Source organism: Mustela putorius, unplaced genomic scaffold (genome assembly GCF_011764305.1).
Source record: "Mustela putorius furo isolate JIRA1106 unplaced genomic scaffold, ASM1176430v1.1 tig00003898_pilon_pilon_pilon, whole genome shotgun sequence".
Classification (NCBI taxonomy): domain Eukaryota; kingdom Metazoa; phylum Chordata; class Mammalia; order Carnivora; family Mustelidae; genus Mustela; species Mustela putorius.
This window is the reverse complement of record NW_025422047.1, coordinates 1,997,612-2,022,089: the sequence shown is the minus strand read 5'-3', so window position 1 is coordinate 2,022,089 and position 24,478 is coordinate 1,997,612. Positions and strand designations below refer to the sequence as shown.

Sequence of the window (24,478 nt, the reverse complement as noted above, 5' to 3'; positions counted from 1 at the left end):
CTATTTGCTCTCTAACAGATAAGGATGATAGCGGTAACACAACAGAAGGCTATTTCTCACCCATGTGACATCCTACTAGAGGTGGGTGAGGGTGTTACTGGGATGGATGGTTTGCCAACCCCAAAGTGCCATCTTTCCTCTTGACACCTGACAGTCCCAGTTGCCCTGGCCAGCAGCATGTAGCGAGCAGAGCAGCAGGTGGGGTTGGGGGGAGGTGGGCAGGAGATGGGATCACATAGGAGGATTTTATGGGCCAGGCCTGGAAGCTGAATACATCACTTCTATCCACATTCCACTGGCACAAACTCAGGCATATGACTCCACCTGCCTGCCAGGCAAGGCTGGGAAATTAGCTGTGCCGAGGGGGAAAGGGAAGTGGGTTTGGTGAGTAGCCAACCAGTCTCTGCCACAGGTGGGAGGAGGAGTGAGGGTTTGGGATGAGCAAATTCCAGAGTGACTGATGTGGACAGATGCTGACCTTTGGATGTCTAGTTGTTTTTAATAAATTCACTCTTAGAATAACAATAGATGCCTTGGCCATTCCTCAAAAGCCTTTTGTTGTTTGTAGTAGATGATGGATGTCTAGAGAACACCCCCGACACAGCAGAGTTCAGTCGAGAATTTCAGCTGCACCAGCACCTCTTTGATCCAGAACATGACTATCCAGGCTTGGGCAAGTGGGTAAGTCCAATCTTAATGACTAGTAGATCGTCCACTCTTGCATTCTGAAGGTGCTGATGGCGGGAATGAGCAATGTGGGTGGTTTGAGAGAAGAAAAGTTGTTTAGAAGCTGATTTTTCAGGAATCTCTGGTTGAGAGGGAACTTATGTAATTACCAAAACACACGCATGTCTAGGATGCAAGATGCCTCCCTGTCCCACGAGTCAGTGACCTAAACCCATCTCAGCAGCTGTAGTCTCCAGAGACTTCAACTCTGGTCTCCTCCACAGCCTGTGTCATAACACATCCTAAAGTCTTGCCAGGGTTTCTCAAAAGTCATGTAGGAAGTATATAAGTTGGTTTATTTTTTGGTGGGATTTTTGTAAAAAAAAAAAAAAAGAAGAAGAAGAAGAAGAAAAGAAAGAAAGAAAAGGATACTGAGAAAATTTGCGAATTCTCTCTCCAGACTGAGGGAGATGATCTCTGCAGGACCAAGAAAAATTGACGTCAGATGCATAGAAACAGGGGCACCTGGGTTGCTCAGTTGGTTGAGTGTCTGACTCTTGGTTTCAGCTGAGGTTGTGATCTCAGGGTGCTAAGATCAAGCCCTGCATCAGGCTCTGCGCTCAGTGTGGAGTCTGCTTGAGTTTCTGTCCCTCTTCCTCTGCTTTTCCTACTCATGCTCTCTCTCTCTCTCTCTCTCTCTAAAATAAATAAATCTTTAAAAAAAACAAAAACCTGAAACTTAGGAACAGACGTATGTAATTCTGCTCTATGGAAAGAGAGAAAAAATTCCAAATGCAGAGCCGTGAACTTGCTGTCAGTACTAGGCAAGAGTCTCTTAACTGTCCATTAAAGAGATTGTAGGCCCTTGGAAAGAGAAATCATCACCATTTGGCATATGGTTGTTAAAAGCAAGTTTTGTCAATCTGACTATATTCTTCTACTCACCAGTGTCATTCATTTACTTGTCAGCTTGACAAGCGAGATGGAGTGAACGTGGTGCACTTGGATCTCAGCAAACTACCTGATGAGATCTTTCATGATCTCCTCTTGGAATAGGTAAAGAGAGGCAGGATCACTCGGCAAGAGAACCTCACCCAAAGGGAGGTTGGAAAGGAATCCTCATCAATAGGGAGAGAGACTTCACGTGGTATCCTGCATGTCGTGGCCCTACCCCGCTCCACGTCTTTAGAAATGTTTGTAATAGAAAATATAGAACACGTACTTATGAGCTTCTCGAGGGGTGACCCAGAGTTGGAAGGGAGAACACTGAGTGACTGGAATCGGGATTCAAGAAGATCCCGATAGGCTCAGACAATGAGTGCAACAAGATCACAACGGACTGGCCATATAGCTGTGCTCTGGTGGTTGGGGCTATGTAATCAAAGGCAAAAGCCCTGTGGGAAAAGTGGGAAACACCAAGGAGTGTTAATTTATGTAGAAGTAGCTGCTCAGTACATCTACGGCATGAATGGATGAGCAGATATCCCTGCCTAAGTGTTTCTAGAGTTTTCCGTCCCTGCTCAGCTTATGGCTGCTGCTGACCTTGCTTCCTACATGACGAAGACCACTGTAGTCTTAGGACTAAAATCCCTCCTTTCCTTTTAGACTGTTTTAGAGAGAGATGTCTGTCCCCATGAACATTCACTTTCATTTTTCCATTACCTTGTTTTAAGGTTGCATTGAATTGATTCTCTCTACCCTTGACCTGGACACATTTCCCATCCAAAAACACCACAGCAACTTTAATTTTGCTTCTTCCAAAATGCATTAATTCTATTTCTCTTCTTTTTCATAAGTGGTTCTGTTAGGGAGACTTGTTTGTGGAGCCATTCTGAGGCCTCCTAGTAGAATTTGAACATGTTGACTAATACAAGCAAACATCTATAGGTTCTTGAACAGGAGACTGAACTCACGAAAGTCTATAAAAGAGGTTATTCTGGTGGCATGTGGAAAGATGCAATAGAGAAAGAACAGACTAAAGGCAAGAAAAAAATATATGAAGTCATTGCAGCTACAAAGGCCACGGATATAGTGGATTCAAGTGAACCACCCCCATGTGATAAGAACCTATGACATTTCGAAGGCGGCTGGGGAGCTGGCTAGAACGGTATATGGTGTAAATATAGCAGGAGGAAAGAAGAGCCATGTCAAGTTACCTAGAAATAGACAGCATGAAGAAACTTTTCCTCTGAGGGAAGTTTTTAAAGGACGGGGTGAAGAAGAGAGGGAGGTAGGAGAGAATGAGGGGAGCAGAGAAGGTGCGGGAAAGTAGGAAAGGACAGAGGAACCCTGAGAAGGACTTCCTAACAGAGGGGCAAAGTGTGGCCAAACAGAAGCAAAGGCCAGGTTCAGCAAAGAGCAAGTGGCAGATGCGGAGCCTGCTTTTTTCTATGTGCTGTGCTAGATGCTTGATATACAGTAGTCTTCAAGACGTGGAGCTGGTCTTCAACAAACTTACCGCTGCGTGGTTGAGATGAAAGGCATGAAATCACAATGAGCCCAATGGCGTGCCGTCCAGCCTCATGTACGAGCCATCCCATGAGTACCAGGTGCAATGACTGGCAAAGGGGGAGGAGAACGGCCAAGGGATATCCAAGATGGAGGCCTCGCACGGCCCACTGTACAACAGCCCACGAGGAAGCTGAAGGCAAAAGAATGGCAATGAGCAAAAGGAAGCAGGAAAGAGACCGAGAAAAGTGTGAGCGAGGTCAGAGAGCCCTTTTGAGGAAGCGGGAGAGGTGGAAACTTCTCTCTTGAGAACTTTAGTTGCCTCTTCTTGAAAACCGGGACAGACTGGTATTACAGATTGATGACCAGGAACAATGTTTACACAATTTTATCATTGGTAATTATGTGTTTATTTAAACTGAATTTTCTCTCATTTATTTTCTCAGTACCACCTGGCAGTGAAACATAATTGGCTTGATTTGTTTTTTGTTGTTAAGATTTTATTTATTTGTCAGAGAGAGTGAGCGAGAGCAGAAGCAGTTGGAGCAGCAGGCAGAGGGGGAAGCAGGCTCCCCACTGAATAGAGAGCCAATGTGGGACTTGATCCCAGGACCTTGGGATTATGACCTAAGCCGAAGGCATCCGCTTAACCGACTGAGCCACCCAGGTGCCCTGATTTGGTTGATCTTCACATGGAAGTATGAATTGAGTACAGTAGTCTTTCTGTAACCAAGGGGGATTTGTTCCAAGACCCCCAGTGATTGCTGAAACTGCAGATAGTATCAAACCCTATGTATAGTGTGTTTTCCTTTATATACACAATTAAGTTGAATTTATGAATCAGGCACAGTAGGAAATTAACAACAGTAATTAATAATAAAGTTGAGCAATTATCCCGATATACTGTAATCAAAGTTATATGAATGTGGTCTCTCCCAAAATATCTTTATTGTAACTATACCATAATGTAGGCATTGTGGTGTAACACTAATATCTGACTGTATGTCAGAAGGAGGATCATCTGCTTCCAGACCGTGGTTGACCACGGGTAACTTAAAACCATGGAAAGCAGAACCGTGGATAAAGGGGAACTACTGCATGTTTTGCTTTTCTACACTGGGGTTGAGAGGCCTTCCTCACTGTTTATATAGAATGATGGTCTCAAGCTTGTCCTAAGCTCCAGGAGATTGCAAGTTAACAAAGTAATGTTCTTGCACAAGAGAATGGCACACAACACCGCGATTCCTTATATGCTAATAACATTTGCCTGTTTTTGACATTAGCTAGAGCTCAGCTAGGTCTTTAGCAGTGATTCATATATTACAAATATCAGCGTCTGTCTTGTTTCCTGCATTACTTTCTCTTTGTTAATGCATCAAGACACATTGGTCAAATGCACATCACATGCCTTCCAGGCCCTCTGTTTGATGATGGGAATGAAGACGAAGAATAATAGTCATTGGTTTTATTGTATGGTGGTGAATAGTAATATTTATTGAGCACCTACTGTGTGCCAGACATTGTACTAAATACTGTACATGAATTATCTCATTTGATCTGCCCATCCCAATCACTCCCATTTTACAGATGAGAAAATCCAGGCTTAGGGAGCATGGGTAGCCTGCCTGACAGCACAGAGCTGATGATCAATAGAGCTGGGTTCGAACTGGACCACCTGACTCCTAGAGTCCTTTAAAAACTGATTCCTTGGGGTACCAAGATGGTTAAATGTCTACCTTCAGTTCAGGTCATGATCCCAAGATCCTGGGATTGAGTCCCACATCGGGCCCCCTACTCAGTGGGGAGTCTGCTTCTCCCTCTCCGCTTGCCTCTCCCCCTGCTTGTGCCTAATGAATAAATAGAATCTTTAAAAAAATAACAACTGGTCCCTTATCTTTCATGACTCATGGCTCATAATGCATTGACTGCCTTTTTGACAGTGTGTGTGCTCCCAGTGTTGAGAGGCTATGCCCAAAGACTGGCCACTGTAGGTAGCAGTCACCCCCTCCTTCACCCAGTAATTGCTCACCGCTACTCAGGAAAGGGTTCTCTTGAAAAGCAAATGTTTCTCCTTTCCAAGTGCTTTTCATATCTTCTCATCAGCCCGCTGGGGTGAATAGGGTCGCTTCCTCCCGGAAGCAGTGGATCACGGCCAGAGCCTGAGCCAAAAAAGAAGTGGCAACAAGGACCCTCTCTGCCTTTCTTTGTCTTTCAGGATCTCAGCCTGGCTGAAGAGCTGCACCCTCTACACTTAGGGTTTTCCTCATGTGATTAGCCTTGAGTCATGCCTTTCTGGGATAATTGCTGTTACTGTTGACATCAGAAGACACGTGATGCCACTTTGTCCCAGATTTGGTAGTGACTTGGTCTAAGTGATGTCGGCCAGGTTTCTCAAGTGTAAAATTACTATTTTCCCCCCTTAAAATTAATAATCTGTTGGGAGATACTTTCAGACTGTATACATGTTCTCTCCCCATTGAACCTCACAGTCAACAATTTTAGTCTCCATTGATGATACCCGCCAGAATCATGGTGGTTGTCAATTGGTGATTTTTCAACTCTGTTACTCATTCTACATTTATTGGTTGGCATTCTGCTCTAAGCAAGGGTCCCCCCTACTCCCCCATTTATTCATTTATGTATTTAAAAATTTATTTATTTATTTATTATCAACATTGATTCGTGGATTCCTATTATTACTTATTTTGGTGTTCAGACTATCCTAGATTTAGTTAGTGGGAGTCTCCTAGCTGGCTTCTCTCTCCTTTTAACGTGACTCACCACTTTCTGAGCATGTTCTTACTTTATGGCTCAATTAGATAGATATTCTAGCTTCATTGATCCTCGTACTTTCCCTGCCTTAGCCCTGGAATCAGACCTTGGAGAAGTGTCCCTGGTTCCATTTAGGTATGGAATTTGAAACCAAGATCTGGGCAGTTGTCCAAAATCTTGATGGGACAATGGAAAGCCCTTTTTGTGAACTTGAACCTGCTACTCATGTGGAAAACAGGCTCACCACTCCCCCAACTCCACCTCACCTACAAGGAATGGTTGTCAGGGGAGGGGGCTGAGCCCTGCCAGTCTTCACCTTCCAAACCATTCAATAGCAGAGCTAGTCAGGAATGCCCCAAGCCCTTCCATGCACGGGTGGGAAAGCTTCATCCCAGCTAATCCTAACCCTGGCTCTTAGGCAAATCCAGGGACCATCTCTGAGAGGAAGGCTTGCTAGACTTTTTGCACTTCTTTTAGAAGGAAGTCTCTTCTTGGGTATCATCTGCCCCAGGACCTTCTAAAGGACATGAACGACAACGATGCTGCCTTCGCCCTGCTGGTGGCGCAGTGGAGCTCAGGCCCGGCAGAGGGGCTGCCCCACCCATCCTCCTGGCTCCAGGCTGCATGCCCTCCCACGCACTCGGGCCCGGACCCTGATGAGACACAGGAAGAGCCTCTGTCCTCGCCCCCAATCTGCCACCCCCTCAACCCACCCCCAGCCTTGGCACAAGCTCCCAGACATTCTCTGTGCAATAGGAGTGGTTACGTCCCCGGAAAAGCAGCTGCAGACGACGAGAATGAGCCTCACCGCGATGTGCTCATTCTTCGAGGGTGTGATCTGCACGTCTGCCTTTTCTCCCTTCCAGTATTAGATTAACCAGTTCCCCAAGTGAGCGGGAGACCAAGGCTGCGGCCAGTACCGGCCTTTCCGGCAGCGGAGGCCCCTTCACTCCCTGGCGTCATCTCCCTGCACAGTTGAGGCTGGACAAGAGATACGCATTGTAAATTGCGGGTGGGGTAGATTTTAATGCACATGAAAATTGTGAAGCTCATTCTTGGCATTTGTGATTTTCATTTCCAAATCTACCATTAAAAAAAAAAAAAAAAGACACTATATCCAAACAGTTCAGAGGATAGAAGCATTGTAAAAACTTGTTCTTTAACAGAACGCTGTCATCTCTTTAAAAAAAAAAAAAAGTCAATATATTTTATTTAGAGTAAGATGAATCATCTCTTTTATACATTATTTCCCTTCTGATGAAAAAAATCAAATTAAAAAAAACAACTCAAATATGTCCCCCCAATGCCCCTTCTCCTGTTCTGCCTTCAGATTAAGTGTTCTGTCTTTTATAATTTCAGTAGAAGAAAAATCTGCGGAGCATGTGTCTGATATTCTAGAGCTCATTTAAGCCCACTATGTGTTTGAAATACAGCAATATGTGGAAACACTTATACAAACTGTGGTAACAGAGCCTGGTTTTTTTTTTTCCCCCAACATCGCTTTCCTCCTGCCAAGAAGTTTTTTGGCAGTTTTTAAAAGGTTCACTCTATTAAAAATGTTATAGACCAAATGGTTTTCCGATTGTCTTGACTGGGGGCACACACTGACTGAAGCCACAGGAGGAAAGGTTGCCGAAGTCAGAATGTCTCATTTATTTACATAGAGGATTGTTATTAATAGTCAGACACTCCTCTAGAGAACAGTTTATGTGTACGGCTCATAAAAAGGGCGTTGGATACAAAAGCAAAATGAGATAAAACTGTTTGTTTTAAACAAAGTCTTGTTCAAACTGAGGAGCTGAGTTTCCCGTGCCCTGTGTGTTTTCGAATGTCGTATTTTCCTGTTTATATGATTGTTGGTGACACTGGGGTGCCTCGGGGCATTGCAGAGAACTTTATTAAAAGCTACACAACCACCAGCGTTTCTCTTGTGGTCTGTCTTTCTGACACGACCTTCCTTTCATCTAGCTTTGTTTCCAAAATATGTGTATGCAGATATCCAGGGGGACACACCAGTATTGCTTCTAAACTAGACGTTCACCAAATTTGATCCATACTAGTGCATTCGTGTCTTCTTTTTCTCCCCCATTCTAGAACAAGAAACTCCTTTATGAGAAGAAGAAGGGAAGACAGACCCGGAAGCGGAGGGTAACGTGTGCCTGGCGGGGCCGTTGCTGGGACACCTGGAGCTTTCCCAGAGCTGTTATTTTCCCGGAGTGTAACTCGCTCTCCGTTGTTGGAAAATAGCCGAAACCTTTCATGTGCCCTCCTGGGAGGGCACGACTGGGGTCCCGGAGAGCAAGGTCCATGCCCTTGCCTCCTGCGTTGGCTTGCCCACGATTTAGCACATGGTTCCTCGAGGAGCCCTCCTTGGTGGTGATCTCGCCACCTCCATTGCATTTGCGAAATGTGGATTGCATCCAGCCCCTGGGTTGTGGGAGTTCAGGGAGCCCATGAGGGGGTCTGTCCTCAGAGGGGCTCTCGGCTGCTGGGGGCAACTGCTTATACATCTGCACCAATTATATAAAAACACAAGACAGGAACAAGGAAGCACTTGCTGCACTGCAAGCTCCAGGCAGTAATTCTGAAGGAATGTAGGGGCAAAAGATGAGATGACCAAACCTCATTCCTCCTGCATACCTTTTTCTTCGCCTAGCCAGACTGATGTCCAGTCCATGAGATCTGCTGTATTTGCTTGCTGGCTGGTGAATTTGCTGGCAGGCTTAGGTATTTACCATCTTGGGGCTGCCCAGGGTGGCACGTCGGTCTGGGTCTTGCCCATCGAGTTGCTGTGGTGTTGCTTCTTGTAGAGCTGAAGGTCAAGTTTGCTCTGAGTTTCCAGTGCATTTTATGTCCTGGAGACTGAATCAGTGGTCAGTGTCTGTTCTGATAATCCACTGGTGCCCTCATGGACAGAAGTGCCTGGTCCCCTGCCTTCTGATCAGGTGGAGGAGAAAGTTCAAGATCTGTTTTTCTGTGGCATAGTGCTGCCAGAGAGTAACATGTTAGATACGAAAACCAAGCCATAGACCCAAGGCCACTGACTGATTTTTTAGAACAGCAAGTGCCTGGATCCCGGCAATAACTGGGAATCCGGACAACGGTAGTTGTGGCTGTCCTGCATGGTTTTGCTGGATCCGGTCAGGGTACTCGAGGAGGTGTCGATTTTCTGGTTGTAACATTAATTGACAGATCTTCTTCCCCAGAGTTCATAGGATTATTAGGGGTTTTTCTTGGTGATCACAGTTTCCGATGGCCAGTGGTGGCAGAGAGGGTCCAAAGGGTATATTGTGGTCTTGAGAGAACATCAAGAAATTCTATTTCAGGAGCTCAGAATACACATAATTTACCAGTAGGACGGCTTGAATATCTCCCCGTGGCACAACAAGAACATTTCCAAATAAGACCAATGACGGACCCAAAATGAATAACTTAGCATGAAGCTTTAATTGTCTCTGTTTCCTGGCTCACCATTCCTTTTGCCCTGACTTGGTTAATGACCATGGGTCAGGATTTAGGTCGTTTTTCCATGAGACCCATGATTACCAAAACTCAGAATTCTGGCTAGGACACATGTTATAAAAGATTGTACTTTGGCCTCAACTTCCTCCACATAGGAAAGGCTTCGAAATTATGAAAATAAGGGTCATTTTGACCCAGTGGTATCAAGTTCTTCCTATTCTCAGACAGTAATAAAAACTCATGGCCATGCCATAAATCCTGACCCTCTCAGGACCCATGGGGTAACAGAACTTACTTCAGGTGATACTTCTACCTCACTGAAAGCCTCAGGTGATGTTTCCACTTAACTAAAGAATTTACTCACCTCCTCAAGTGCACCAATCACCAAAGCCTTCTCCAGTGATTTCCAAGGGACATCAGGATCAAACATCTGATCGTAGTGGTTCTTCTAGGTAGGAAATGGAAAGAACGTTCTCTCTGTAACCTAGCCAGTTTCTCTCACCCAGGAGAGAAGACAAATATATAAGTGTCTTGATTCCTTCAGAGGATCAAGTATCATTACTATTATTCCTCTTATGTATAGGATTCAGTACTAATGAACATTTATCAAAAAAGCTCAAGTGATTGCTCCCTTTGCTTCCTCATTAATTTACTTCCCCTGCCCTCCAATATTTGTCATTTTCTAGGTCTGGGAGAAGAACTTCCTCCTGTGAAAGTCCCTTTCCCAAGAGGTATCCTCCCTGGAGTTACAACAGACCCCTCAGTGGGTTTTATGTAACTTTCTGTATTCACTCAAACCCAGTTGAATTCTGAGTTGCTTCATGAGGAAAAGGTCAATTCCTCTTTAAACAAAAAAATGATCACCTTTGCAAACTCATGTTAAGATGTCTCTTGTTAATATTTGAAATCTACTACTGATCTTATTTAAAGGGTTTATCAACATTTTATTCCCATACTTGATAAACATGAAAATCTCATGCCCTTTTTAATATCTTGGAATTTTCAGAATAAATATTATTATTAAAAAACAATGAAGACATTCATGGCGTTGAGTACACTTTTCCAGTCTCCACTTGCTTCATCTACCCAGAGGTTCTTACATGACTCTCAGGAGTAAGCCATTCTAGCGGACCATCGTTGCTATAAAAAGTATTTTCCTTATTTTAAGGATTTTAAAGATGCCTTCCCAGTAAAGTACTGTGTTTGGGTGACGTATCCTTTCTCAGATTTGAAGACATCCCACACTTTGTAAATCTCAGCTTGTTTGTAATGCATTTCTGCTGGGTGAGTAGGGCCTTTCATGATGCATGGCTTTAGCTGTGAGAATGTGGGAAGACATTTACAAATACTAAACTCAGGGTCCATTCTTTTTGGAGAATGACCTGCTCACCCTTCAGAAAAACCAAGGCAGACAAGGTCCCATTGGCAAGAGAGACCCACCTGTGAACGGCCACCCTTCATTCACGGGGACTTGGGATTGCTGACCGTTTGCAACCGTTGCTTCTTCCTTATGTTATTGTTCAGTTACCGGAAGGTGACTTCAATAAACAAATATCGTCCATAACTTCTGAAATTTTTTCTGCTTGCTAAATACTATGTTGTAAAGCTCCAATTACTAGTTCACATCTAAACCTCAAAAAATAGATATGTATTAGAGGAGGACTGGAAAAACCTTGACTCATTCAGAGAAGCAACAGATGAAAGATTTCAGACCATGAAGTCTTTAGTCAAAAAAAAGGCACGTTGTGTTTAGCTTACTTCTTTTCTTTAGCTTTAGAACTTGACTGAGGAAGGTGGAAGTGATTGCTTGGGCCACTGCTGAGTCCTCTTGGGGTGGAACACTGGCGCAGAAGAACCAGTACAGCAACGGGATATCCTATGGCCAGTCTGCAGATGCTAATTCCCACTTGGTTCTGATCTGTAGTCTTCTTTAGAACGTTCTTCTAATTTAATGTGTTTCCTATGCTCTCTCCCACTAAAGAAGGCCATAGAATAATAATGTTATTTTGAATGGGGCTTGGCATCTAAGTAGTGAGAACTTATTAGCTGGTTCACGCCAAATCTTTGTGCCAAGAAGCAGGAGCGAGACATATTGCATCTGATAAAGAACTCCTTGGTTGTGTGAAGGAAACAGTTAGACACATCTGTCAGATGCTGAGGTATTATAGATGTATTGGAGTAATCACTAGGTAGGTGGTAGGTACCATTGTTCCCTTGTTTCTAACCCAATAGGCCAGAAGCAATTCTCACTCACGTCTTTTGTGAGATGTCTCTGACGTTCACGAATAATACAAAACCACGTTTTTTTTTTTTCAGAGTGTCAATCCATACCTACAAGGACAGAGACTGGACAATGTGGTCGCCAAGAAGTCAGTCCCCCATTTTTCCGAAGAGGATAAGGACACAGAATAAAGTGAAGATGCTGGGTAGAAACCCACACTGCCTGTTAGCCCTCGGTATGGCTTATGTGCACGTGTGATTAGAGCCCCTGTGAACGGCAGCATGTTTCTAATTTAGACTAGTACGGATGAGAAGCAGCTGTATTTTGATATTGCATTGTCCTTCACGCGGACAGCTCTGCTTTCTACTAAATTAGAAGAAGAGCTTTTTTCTTTTTAAATGTGGATCTGTAGTGGGCATTAAAATTAAAGTGTCTATATCACCAACAGTAAAGAGAAAGACGATGAATGAAATGTCCTCGGAACTCTTGTAGTTTAAAATGGTGTTTTGGGCCACACTCTTTTGGCCGAGTCTGTGAAAAGCTGGCATTTGATTTTGATTATGTAGTTCCCCAGCCCTTGGGCGTCGTTACCCGTCAGTAAAGGAGACTGCACTCGAGAGGAGGAGCCGACACATTTCACTTGGCTACATCTTAATAAATGTGTATGCGAGCACTGGTGTGGGAACCTTTTTTATTTAGAGCATTATAAAAACAATTTATTTGCTTACGAGAACAAACTCCCAGATACGGTCTTATCTGGTCTGAACGCTCATACTGTGAAGTGAATGGAGGCTGGCACCACGTCTTCATTTTACAGATGGCGGGACCGAGACTCCTGGCTTCCGTGAGAAGCTGGAACCGGTACTTGTCAGTACATGAGGATGGAGGTCTTTGACTTTGAGTTATTGTGTCTGTTCATCAAATATCGGGCTTCTGCCACATGCCAGGCACAGGGCTGGGCTCTGCGGGCACACAGGGGACTCGGGCTGACACTGTCATGGTTCTCAGGCAGCAGAGCCTACAATCCGGGTCCCAAAACCTCTTTCGGTGAGCTTAGAGCTGGTCAGTCTGTGTGACCAGTGGGCTCCTCAGTTTGTTTTTGTTTGTTTGTTTGTTTGTTTGTTGTTTTAAGATTTATTTATTTGAGAGAGAGAGCAAGAGCACAAGCAGGGGTTGCAGCAGAGGGAGAGGGAAAAGCAGACTCTCCACTGAGCAGGGAGCCTGATGCCGGACTCGTTTCTACGACCCTGGGATCATGAGCTGAGCAGAAGGCAGATGCTTAAAAGACTGAGCCACCCACGTGTCCCTCCCCAGCCTATTTCTGAAAAGGTGGGCAGTTTTCATTCAGCTGAGTCCTCCCAAGTCAGAAAGCCAATTTAGTGGAAGGCTGGCAGGATTCAGCGCACCTATGAGATTACTTCTGTGTCCTTTACCACGCTTCACTGTAAAGACGACAACAGTTTCAGGCTTTGAGATGACTGGTCTCAGCCCCCTGGTCTCTGAGAGGGAGACAGCAGTGAGGAGGCACTGAGGGAGGAAAATGGATCATTCTTGATTTAATTTTAATGAGTGCACATTAAGTCTGAACGTTGGCGATTTATCTAACAGGAAGAGCCTAAATTGTCTTTAGTTAACATGTGGGTTAACATGTGAGTCTGTTATGATCATTTATAAAAATCAAGAAAGGCACTGGCATCTTTTTCATAGCAGGACACGTTTTTTCTAGAGAGCTTCTGCAGGCAGTTTCCCCACATTTCACAGCATGATTTCTGAAGTGCCCTGGCCACTGGATTCCCAAAGATCGTTCCCGCGTGTCCTAGAGCCCTGCGGAGCTGGGAGGCCTTACCCCATGAATCTTGTGTTTTGTTGGCATTTAGTTACTTTTTCCTACCAGTTTTAACTCTCACAGAAAAACCAAAGGATATCTCTTTTTCTGTGATGGGACAGAAGGAAAGAAAAATGGCTAAAAGCAGATGTTTTGAGACCGGGAAGACGAAAGTGAAGTGAAGCAGGAGGAGGTGAGGTCATTGTGCCTGTGTTTGGCCTGTTTGCCCTCAGAGGTGCCCTGTTGTTCTCTGAAAGGCAGGCTGGGTTTCCAAGACTCTCTTGTCGGCAGAGCTCTGTCCACGTCTAATGTGAGGTCACTGAGAGGAGAGGAGAGGGTGAAAGAGTGTAAGGAACCAAGGTATTGTGCTTTCTTTCCCAGGAGCTGCATCTTCTCTAAGGACGCATCTCCTGCTAGGTGAGCATGTTATCCGGGCTCCCGTCATGTTGCCTCCTCCCCTGGTCCCCTGCAGCAGGAGGAGGCCATGGCTTCTGCCATATTGGTCATCCCCGGGTTATTTACCCCACCCTGTGTGGCTTCCTGGCCCCTCCATCACCCTGTGACCCATTTTCTATGTTAAATTCCTTCTGTTTGAAACCTTTAGAGTGCTTTCCATTTTCCTGATTGGACCTTGCCTGATAGAGTCATCCAGTGGGGCAAGAATTAAGTACTGTGAGAAAAATTCTGAACAACCAAGGTGGAGAACAGATAGGATGGTACTTCTTGATTGTTCATGTGAATAGGATTCACTTGAGGCTATTCTTAAAAATATACACTCTGATGCAATAGAACCAGGATAAGCCTTAGATTTTGCATTACTTAGAAGTTTCTAGGAGATGCTGATGCTACTGCTAGGAGATGATGTTCGTGATGGTCCATGAACAACATCTGAGTAGCACAGAAATAGGGGAGTAGGAAAAGATGACTGGAAGAAGGTGAACTGCTCCGAGAGACCAGTTTAACTTAGTCTGAATTTATAAGGACCCTGTCAGCATTGCCACTCTCAACACCTTTGGAAGAAAAGCAGATGGCAGACAAGAGAGTGGGCCCCATGGTAAAACGTAAATAATTCACAGATCTGAAACCCCCAGAGAAAGCCACACAGAGATGCCCTGTCATAGATGTGAGACTTTGTTATGGATTGGGCAGAGACCAATGATTTGAGAAGTCAAAAGAATGTAGGAAATCATGTGGACCAAAGTCAAGTCAAGGAGTTGGCATTTAGGGGTGGAGGGGGGAAGTTTGGATTCTTGACAAAGGAAAATTTTCAAGTGACCATAAATGATGTCTCAGTAGAGACAACTACAAAAAAGTAGTTAGAATTGAGTGGAACTAAAGACCAGTGGACTTGAAGAAGTGGAAAAACCATGAAGTCAGGGAACAAAAGACAGAATCATCAATGCGAGAGATAAAGTCAAATTAGAGAGGGGAAGGTCAAGGTACCCAGGTTCTGTACAAAGTCAAAGCTGTACCACAAGTTTGTAGAGTGCAGGGTTAACTTGAGATCCAGGATATTCTGCCAGTAATTGGACTCCTGAGGGCCCATGCATATATGTTCTTTCTCTTCTTCTTATAAAGTTCTAATTCTCAAAGGAATCTGTCACCCTCAAAAGGTTAGAAATCACTATCAAGAGTAGCATGGTGTGAGCCACATTGGCAGTCACTGTGGAATATAAAAATTTGTCATGAGGGGCTCTTGAGAAAGAAAGAAGAGGACAGAATAACTTCTCTCATGTGGGTTTCAAAAGGGCATCGTCATGGTCAATCATTATCAATGGCTTCTACAACAGTGGGTGAAAAACCAAGAAATCAATTCCTAATGGCTAGATCAGGCCAGCAGCATCTGAACCCACCGGAAAATCAAATCAAGGAGAGGTGGAGATTATGTGCCTCCTGCGATTGACTAATGAGAAGCAATGTCAACAAAATACTCTTGCCATTACAATTTATCACGAACCTCTAGATCGAAGTCTCTGCCAATAGCAAGCACAGGAAGTAGAAAAACATGGTAAACACACCGCTGAGAAGCAGTCACCAAAATCTAGAATGGGGGAGACTATAGGACAAGGGACCTAGCTTTCATGAATGAATGAATGGCAGCAATTGAAACAAAAAGTTGTGGGGAGAGCTATTATAGATTTTACAAGACTTAAGAGACATAACAAACCAAATACAATGTGTGAGTCTTATTTGTATCCCGACTCAAATCAAATTAAAAAGACATTGAAGAGACAATTGACTAGTGACAGACTGAATATTTGGTAATACAGAATATTATGGTTTTATATATACATATATATATATATATATATTTTTTTTTAAAGATTTTATTTATTTGACAGAGAGAGAAATCACAAGTAGGCAGAGAGGCAGGCTAAGAGAGAGGAGGAAGCAGGCTCCCTGCTGAGCAGAGAGCCCGACGTGGGGCTCGATCCCAGGACCCTGGGATCATGACCTGAGCCGAAGGGAGAGGCTTTAACCCACTGATCCACCCAGGCACCCCTATATATACATTTTAAAAGAGCTCTCATTTCTTGGGGATAAATTCTGACTTATTTATAGATGATAAGCTGTCTTGGAGTGCCTTTAAAATAAGTCACTGGTAATGATGGTGGGAGGGGTTTTGGAGGTATAGATCAAGTTTGGGCATAAAGTGATAACTGTTGAGGTTGGGTCATGGTACATGGAGATTTGTCGTACTTCTGTCCTACATCTGTGATTATTTGGAAGTTTCTACAATACAATCACAATTAATGGTTTAAATATAAGAGTAGTTTATGTATGGTAAGCATTGACCTAGAAATAACAATGTAGAATAAGGTATAAAGCTTTACCAGAGAAGGCTATGGAAAAAGTGAGGAACCAAACAGGAAGATTAATGAAGAGAACTTCCCCGGAAATTCTGTGCAGGGACCTAGCAGTGTCTTCCCAGAAGAGAAAATCTGGTGGTGGTGATGGTGAAGGGTCAGAGTCCCTGGGTGGAGATGGGAGTTTCATAGAAAGCAGAAGGTGACTTGAAGCAGTAAAGAAGGGAGACCTTCATCAGACTGATCAATTCAAAAGGGCCATTTCTTTCTGGGGGAGACTGGGCTGCATCTACAGAAGAAACCCATCAATTCTCCTGGGAGCTGGGTCATTAACTAACCTCTGGGATCTGTCAGTTTTTCTGCCATGCTCCAGACAAAGATCTTTTTTTTTTTTTTTAAAGATTTTATTTATTTATTTGACAGACAGAGATCACAAGTAGGCAGAGAGGCAGGCGGAGAGAGAGAGGAGAAAGGAGGAAGCAGGCTCCTCACTGAGCAGAGAGCCCGATGCAGGATTCAATCCCAGGACCCTGGGATCATGACCTGAGCAGAAGACAGCGGCTCAACTCACTGAGCCACCCAGGTGCCCCTCCAGCCAAAGATCTTAAAAGTCAGGAAGGTTGTTATTTCTTCCCCCCATCTGCTCCCAACACACATACACAGTGAACTAAAGAAGATGAAAGAAGGAAGAAAAAAGAATACTTAACACGGGCCAGAATGTAAGGCCTAAGCGCTAGCACCATCACCATCAGATCGAACTCCCACTGTGGGCATAACCATCGGGAGACCTCGGGGAGCAGTTAACACAGCATGGGGAGGGCAGGCCACCCTAGCACTGGAGGAGTTTACAATGGGAGCGTTCTAGAAGAGAATTACCTCCATTCTGACTGCCAGGAGAGAGAGAGAGAGAGGACTTTTCCAATTACTCAGGTAGACGCAAAGGGCAGCAGAACCATCCTTTCTTCCTCCCCCTTCCTTTGAAATCTCTCAGAGATACCAAGCTTCCCTGAGAAATGTCATAGATAACAGCCACAGCCAGAGGCATGGGGCCCTGGGACCAGAAGTCTCCAGTTCTTCCATATCTGCCACAGCATCACAGGGTGATCACTAAGGTGCCACCGCCTTGGCCCAGAGGGACAAGGGAGCCAAGAAAACAGAAACGTTTATTGCAAACAGCAAATGTCAGGTAGATGGCTAGAGGAAGTCAGTCCTCCTGGGACAACTGTGGGGCAGTTGTCAGAATCCTTAGGGGGCGGTGGGGGAGGGGTGTGGTTGACCATTATACTTATCCTGGGGGGTTTTCATTAAATGATTTGTAGCAAATACTGATGGAGGTATAAGGTAAGTGTGTGGGAAGAAGAGATACAAAGGCAGCGGCAGTAAAGCTAGACCAAGGAAGCCAGTGTGGTGTGCAAAAGTGAACGTTTCAGGGGTGGCGTCGTGGGGTCCAATGGAGGGTAAAATAAAGATGATGGAGGCAGAGGGTGCCAAGCTGGCACACCATTGGGCAGAATGTTGCAGCAGCTCCCGTCCAAAGCCTAGTTATTACCTCATCTGTGAAAGTCCCCATTCCCCCATTTCTAGTCTCATTATTACTACAAAACTAAAGCAAAAGAAAACGAAATAGTTACTGCTCTTTCTCTGACACCCAAGAATAGCACCTGTTTTGCCAGACCTTACCTAGAGCCCTTTTCTAGCAATGGTGGTGGGAGTCAGCAAACACCTGTTGTAAGGGGGCAGAGGGAACTATCCATGAGAGCATCCAAGCTGCAAGGAGCACCTGGTGGGCTACTGGTTTCCTCAGTACTGTGCGATCAGCAAGAGTACTCCATAAACCCAGCAGTCTTTTATGTATTCAGTAGTTATTCAAGCATATCCCCGGCAGGTGGTCCAGAATCTCCCTCCCCAGGGCTCCTCCAAACAATTGCCTAAGAACCCCAGGGTCCAGGTCATCAGTCTGGAATTGGGGAGTGGGGATTGCCTGAGCACCGTCAGCCGCCGCAGGCATTTCTTGCCATAGCGTTACCACTGAAACTTGGCCTTGCCTAATGTCTAGACAGTTATCTAGTGAGATGCCAGACTCAGTCCACCGGATGGCTGATGTGAAGTTAAAACATGCTGAATGCCCAGTCACAGCTGCCTTCTAGAGGACAATCCAGTTCTGAAAGCTGGCAGAACTGCTCTGGTATGTGCCATCCTGCCAGCCTCTTCCGTCCCCCTCCCTCCAAGGACCCCTCATAATTAAACTAGGTCTAGTTATACCCTCTCTCAGGACACTGGGATCCACGATACTAGAGAAGCTGGCATTGGAAAGAGCCCTTCCATGGGGCACCCAGTTGACTCTCTGCAGAGAGGATTTCCGCACACACGGGTGGAGAGGAGGGCGGAGATTCTTTCTGAGGTTCTGTGATTCATCCACTAATACCTCAGGCATCATGGCTGTGCCAGGTGGGGAGAAAAAATTAATTATGAGCCCAAGGAACCCACAGTGCCAGAGCCCAGTAGAGTAGCAAGAGACACAGTAGGATGTGTGCAGGTATAACGAAAACCCACAAAAGGGGCAGCTGACCCACAATGGATGGATCGGGAGAGGAAGCCAGAAGGTCACACCCAAGCTGAGTCTCCAAGAGTTTTTCAAAACCAGGAGGGAGAATGCTTAAGGCAAATAAACACATGCACACGTGCAAAACCATAGACGAAAGCACATGGGGGAGTTCAGTCTGGTGGTCATGTAAAGGGTAATAGGTCGGGCAAAGCTGTGGGGTAAGTCTGGTGATAGAGGCAGAGACTGCATTATGAGAGCCAAATGGGTAATACTGAATGGTGTGGGCTTTATCGAGAAGGACGAGAGTCCCAAGAGGATTCTGTAAGGGGTCGGGGCATTATCAAGTTCATATTTTAGAAAGATCCCTAGGGACAGTGTGCAGGCGAGGCCGAAGGCTGTTCAAGTTTGTCATCTAGACAAGAAAGAATAGAAAGGCAAGAGCCAGGGAACTCGAAATGCTGACATTTCAGGGCACAGAGAAATTCCCCGTCTTATGAGCCCTGGAAGCTACCTGCGAAGCAGACAGACTTGATGTTGGGTGCATCTACCAACTTTGTCTCGCTGTGTACCAAAGCTTAATCCTGGGAGAATAGGAACCCCGATGCAGTGGGTAGATATCCTTCCCAGCAGTTTTCCCCTAGACATACAGTCAGGTCAGAGGTCATTTTCTCCCCCCACTCAGGTAGCGCTGGCTCTCTGAGCACTCTCCTCCGTGTTCCTGGGAGATCTTACACACGCTTCCATACACTCTCTGGAACAGGCCATAATAAGAAGTGTTACTATCTACACAGGGCACATTTCATATACGCGGTTCATATCATCCTCCCTCCTCACGTTTTTCCCATGAAGCTTGTGAGGCTGAAGGGTTACATGACTTAACCAAACCCCCGCGGTTAGGAAGGGGCAGAGCTGGAACTGACCCTGAGGTCTCCTGGACACTCTTCCTCCACCTATACACATTGCGACTAGATCCTTATTTGCTTATCACATGTCTGCCTCACTCTGCCCATTTTTTCTTTCTCTCCGGGGGCCTGGCTAAGGGCCTGACAAAAGCAGTAGCTGCTGAGAATGAACTCTGTGGGATGTTTTAAAGAAGTCGTAGAAGTTTGATCACGTAGAGTATGCATAAAGAGGGAAGGGTGGTATTTTCACCTCTTACTTCGGTAGGGTTGACAGACGGGCATGGAGTTGTGTGTACGGTTCTCAAATCCTTCCAGACCCAGCCAGTAGAACGTCTCCCTTCTTTCCTGAGGCATTGCCCGATGGCAGCCGTTAAAAAGTGTCAGGGCACAGAATTCAGAATTCTAACCAAATATCTTAATGTGCTGCACCCCAGGGAGTGCTGTGGGTGACCTATTTCTTAGCGAAGGGGACCGGACCACTATAGTGGTCCTGCTTACGTTGAGGGTGAATCTGTGGGCAGGCTCCACATCAGGTTACACCACAGGCTTTCATCTGCTCGTGACCTCTGACCCTGGAAATATCTGGGAACCATGTCGGCAGCAAATGGGGCATACGCCGCCTTGAACTATATCAAGTGCTCTGGTAACAGCTTTGGGAATTAGAACAAAGAAACTTTGGGAAACTTTGGCCTGTCGATGGGGAGCTTTCCTAGAGCCCTGGAAGAGAGCCCCAAGGAGAAGTCCTTGAAAGGAGTCAGTTCCATTGCTCCTCAAAAGAATGTCCAGGGCATTCATGAGGTCCACTGAAAGCCAGACCTATTTGAAGGGGCGTATATCTTAAAAAAGTAATATTCCCTGAAGCCTGGGCTTTACCAACTGCCTAAACATGGTGAGATTCAAGATGCTGGCTCTTTACCTACTTAACTTACTGTTTCTAAAGGAAAAGACTTTGTGGCTGTCGGGCTGTTCTCTCCAAAGAGTCTGGTGACTTCACTGTGGATGAATCAGAAACATATGGATCAAATTTCCTTCTAAAATACACTTCAGTTTGGCAATTAAAATAAAATGTGTACAAATATAGCAGATTTGGTGGCCACCAGCCCTGCGAGAAGGGGGTGGCCCAAGTTACCATAACTATTTCCTGAAAGAAAACTTGATTGCTAATGGGCGCAGAAGGAGCCATGGTGAAATTTGGTAAGAGATATGTGGATGGTGCACCTTGGCTTCTGAAACTTGTGAGCAAAGACAGGGTGTTTATGAAGATTCTAATAGACATAGGTCCTTGAATTTGGGTTTCAGAATACTGACTTATAAGTTAGAAGGAAAGATTCTTTTAGGAAAAGCAGTGCTGAAAATTGGAATGGGATAGACCTAAGAGCTCATCCTAACAGACTGAATGTTCCATTGTTTGATGAATTTAATAATATGGCAGTAGACCTTGTTGAGAAACAGAAACCAACAGAAACCAAAAATGTATACACAGGAAACCTAAAAATGTTTTCAATAACTCTTAGCAGAGGCAACCAAACACATGAAGAGTGAGAAACATCTTAATGAAAACAATTTGGCAATTACAGTGATTTATCCACAAGGAGGGTATCATACGAATTTTTCATTTTTCAGGTCACTTTCCGTAGTAGGACTCGTCACATCACCATCCTTTCTTCATTCATTTATTCTTTCAGCAATAATTTACCAAGAACCTATTCTAGGCACCCAATACTAAGCCATGCTCTGGGATTTGGGAGTCTTATTCAAAGATGTACAACATACAGACTCTTCCCTCCTGTAGTTTGTAGAAAAACACAGAAATCAATGTTTAGCTATTTGTATACAAATTGTTACATACTTGATCCTGTACCATCCCAGCTGAGCAGAGTAGTTAGGCACAGAAACTTTGTAATTAGATTGGCATTTGACCTTGGGTTCTGCTATTTACAAGTCGTGTGGCCTTGAGTAAGTTATTTCATCCCACTGAATTTTACTTGTCCATTTGACAACTGGCAAAGGGTAATCTCTACCTCATCCCATTGATGTGAGGATAAGCTCCCCGCAATACAACCCCTGTATTAAATCTTGGTTTGGATATCAAATTCAGAATTAGTCAGATTTCAGTGCAAGAAAAGTGATCTGATGCAAGGAATTGGGTGATTACAGAATCACTAAAGATGTGGAGGAGCAAGGGGCAGGGATCCACAGCTGGGCTTACCTGGTCACCAGCATAGCCGGGATCCAGAGATCACAAAGCGCTGACTGCTCTCACTTTGATGACTGATGTATGACATCCCCAAAGCCATTGTCTTGACACAGGAATGCTGAGTTTGCCTGCAGCTGCTGCCTCTCATAGCAGAAATATCAGCAGAAGCATAGTTTCTCTCTCTTGTCTTCCATCTTCAAAATCTTGTGGAAATGTATCTATTCAGTGTTCTAGTTTGCTCCCAGAATCCTAGCTTCCAGGGAGTCAGCTAATGTCATTTTTAGCTTTCTAGCCCTTGTAACCCAGAAAGGAACATAGAAGTTGATGGAAGCAAATATTGTGTGTCAGCTGACAGTATTTAAAATATTGTCCCAGTGTTAACATATGGTAAGGTCTTATATGTTAATTATGATTGTGATAGATACACAAGTCGAAGCCAGCATTCATAAACTATTATTCTGAGGTGTGAGGTCATCTATATCATATTTTCCTTCTCTACTTTGTCTAAAGTGTATAATCAGGAAATCCGTATATTCCATACAGGAGTGACTGACACTCTGGTAAACGAAAGCCTCCTTCAAAGGTCTAGCCTAGTTACTCTCGTCTCAGTTCACGGAGTCTCCATTTTCTAATAGCTCCTAATGAGAAAGTGTGGTCATTTCAGAGGTTACCCTCTTTTATCTTTTTATTTTGGGGGGATGCTTTTTGGGGATTTTTGTTTTGTTTGTTTTTTTAGTCAGGGAATGGCTTCTTCTCTCTCTCTCTCTCTCTTTTTCCTATAGATTGTTCTACTGCTTTCATTTGTTTGAGGCAATTTCACTTTAAAAAAATTATTTATTTGAGATAAAGCGAGAGCAAGCCAGAGAGAGAGAGCGAGAGAGCACAAGGAAGGGGAGGGGCAGAAGAAGAGGGAGAAGCAGACTCTTCACTGAGCAGGGAGCCCAATGCAGGGCTCCATCTTCGGACCCTGCGATCATGACCTGAGCCGAAGGCAGACGATTCACCGACTGACCCACCCAGGTACACCTGATTTCATTTTTTGATTATTGATTTTGTTGCCAGTATCTCTTTCTTTCTTTCTTTTTTTTTTTTTTTAAGATTTTATTTATTTATTTGACAGAGAGAGAGGGAGAGAGAGAGAGTGCACAAGCAGGGGGAGTGGCAGGCTGAGGGAGAGGGAGAAGCAGGCTCCCTGCTCAGGGAGGGATATGGGACTTGATCCCAGGACCCGGGATCATGACCTGAGCTGAAGGCAGGTGCTTAACCAACTGAGCCACCCAGGCACCCTGTGATTAATCTGTTTTAAAAAAGGAAACCAACCTACTTATTTGATGCAATGAGGTATGTTCTAAAGAAAATAAATAATTATAGCTAGAATGAAAGTAAAACTCAAACTCAAATTTTTATCATTACTATTGACATGGGAATCACTTTTCCCCTTAGTGCACAATGACACAAACAAAACAGGTGAAGATGGAAGTTTTTCTTTTTCTTTTTTTTCACTGTACCTTAGCTTTTTTTAATTACTGTTGGTTTTTGAACTGGGCTGTTAGCTGATTTGTCCTACACAGCTTTTGGAAGCTTGCAGATTGGATGATGCTAGAGTGTCTGATGAGGATGAATGCATTATATTTTTTAAATATATTTTTTTAATTCATTTGAGAGAGAGAGGCAGAGAGAGCACAAGCAGAGGGAGCAGCAGGCAGGAAGAGAGAGAGAAGCAGACTCCCTGCTGAACAGAGAACCTGACTTGGGGCTCTATCCCAGGACCTTGGGATCGTGACCTGAGCCAAAGGCAGACACTTAACCATCTGAGCCCCCCAGGTGCCCCCTAATGCATCATATTTAGATGACACTAGTTATTCAATGAGGTCTGATTACTTTGCAATGAATCAGTCACATCCCAGAGAACTCTGAGAGAGGTGGGCAAAGGAGAGAGGGGGTTGTTTTTATTGTAACAGCAGGTGAACTTATGGAGTGAGAGGGGTCAATGGAAGAGCCAGAAAGACAATGGACTTAACAGTCTATTCCTCCCCATCCCCCACCCACAACCCATAAGAAATTTTCCAAATCACTTTTTACATATGCCCTGACTGTTGATTCATCAAAGATGTCTTCAATGGATTCACAACTCAAACCACATTGCCTTATTTTTTTTTTTTTTTAATAAAGAGAAGAACTGAAAATGTGACTATAGTATTTCTTCTATTTTTACAAATGGGTGTGTTCAATGCAAAACATGGTTGCTGGCTAATACCATGTTTGTTGATATGCTCAGATCAGCTGGGTGCCCAAGCAAAGCTGTAACATTCCCAAATGAAATAGGATCAAATACTTTCACATGCAGTTTGCCTTCTTCCTCCCCTTCTTAACAGAAAGAGCTTTTTTGGATACATTTTGTCAACACTGAACAGAGTAAACATCTTTTTCAAGAGACCAGAGTGGTTTCCTTCTGATTCACTGTGGATGCCTACAGGAGTCTTTCCTTTTAAGTTAAAGCATTTTACAAATTCTTCCTACCGAATCAACTTACATACTTTTGTCTTCACTATTTTTAATAAGTAACTTTTCTTACTGAAAAATTCATTTCCCTGTGTCCCAACCTTTCTGTGATCCTTGAAGAAAAGAAGCAG

At 44.3% G+C, this 24,478-nt stretch overlaps 1 protein-coding gene across 3 annotated transcripts in view; it reads left to right on the top strand.

The window, feature by feature from the left end:
• The window catches only part of SCG5 (secretogranin V), a 49,356-nt gene extending 37,114 nt beyond the window's left edge, over window positions 1-12,242 (top strand). For 2 of the 3 annotated variants that reach the window (XM_045067738.1, XM_004751041.3), the window contains 3 exons: window positions 569-681; window positions 7,981-8,034; window positions 11,665-12,242. In XM_045067738.1, coding sequence (XP_044923673.1) covers window positions 569-681; window positions 7,981-8,034; window positions 11,665-11,760 — 263 coding nt within the window. In that variant the 3' untranslated portion in view covers window positions 11,761-12,242. The remainder of the gene's footprint in view (window positions 1-568; window positions 682-7,980; window positions 8,035-11,664) is intronic. The other variant, XM_004751043.3, reaches the window with a different exon arrangement.
• The last annotated feature ends 12,236 nt before the right edge of the window (window positions 12,243-24,478 follow it).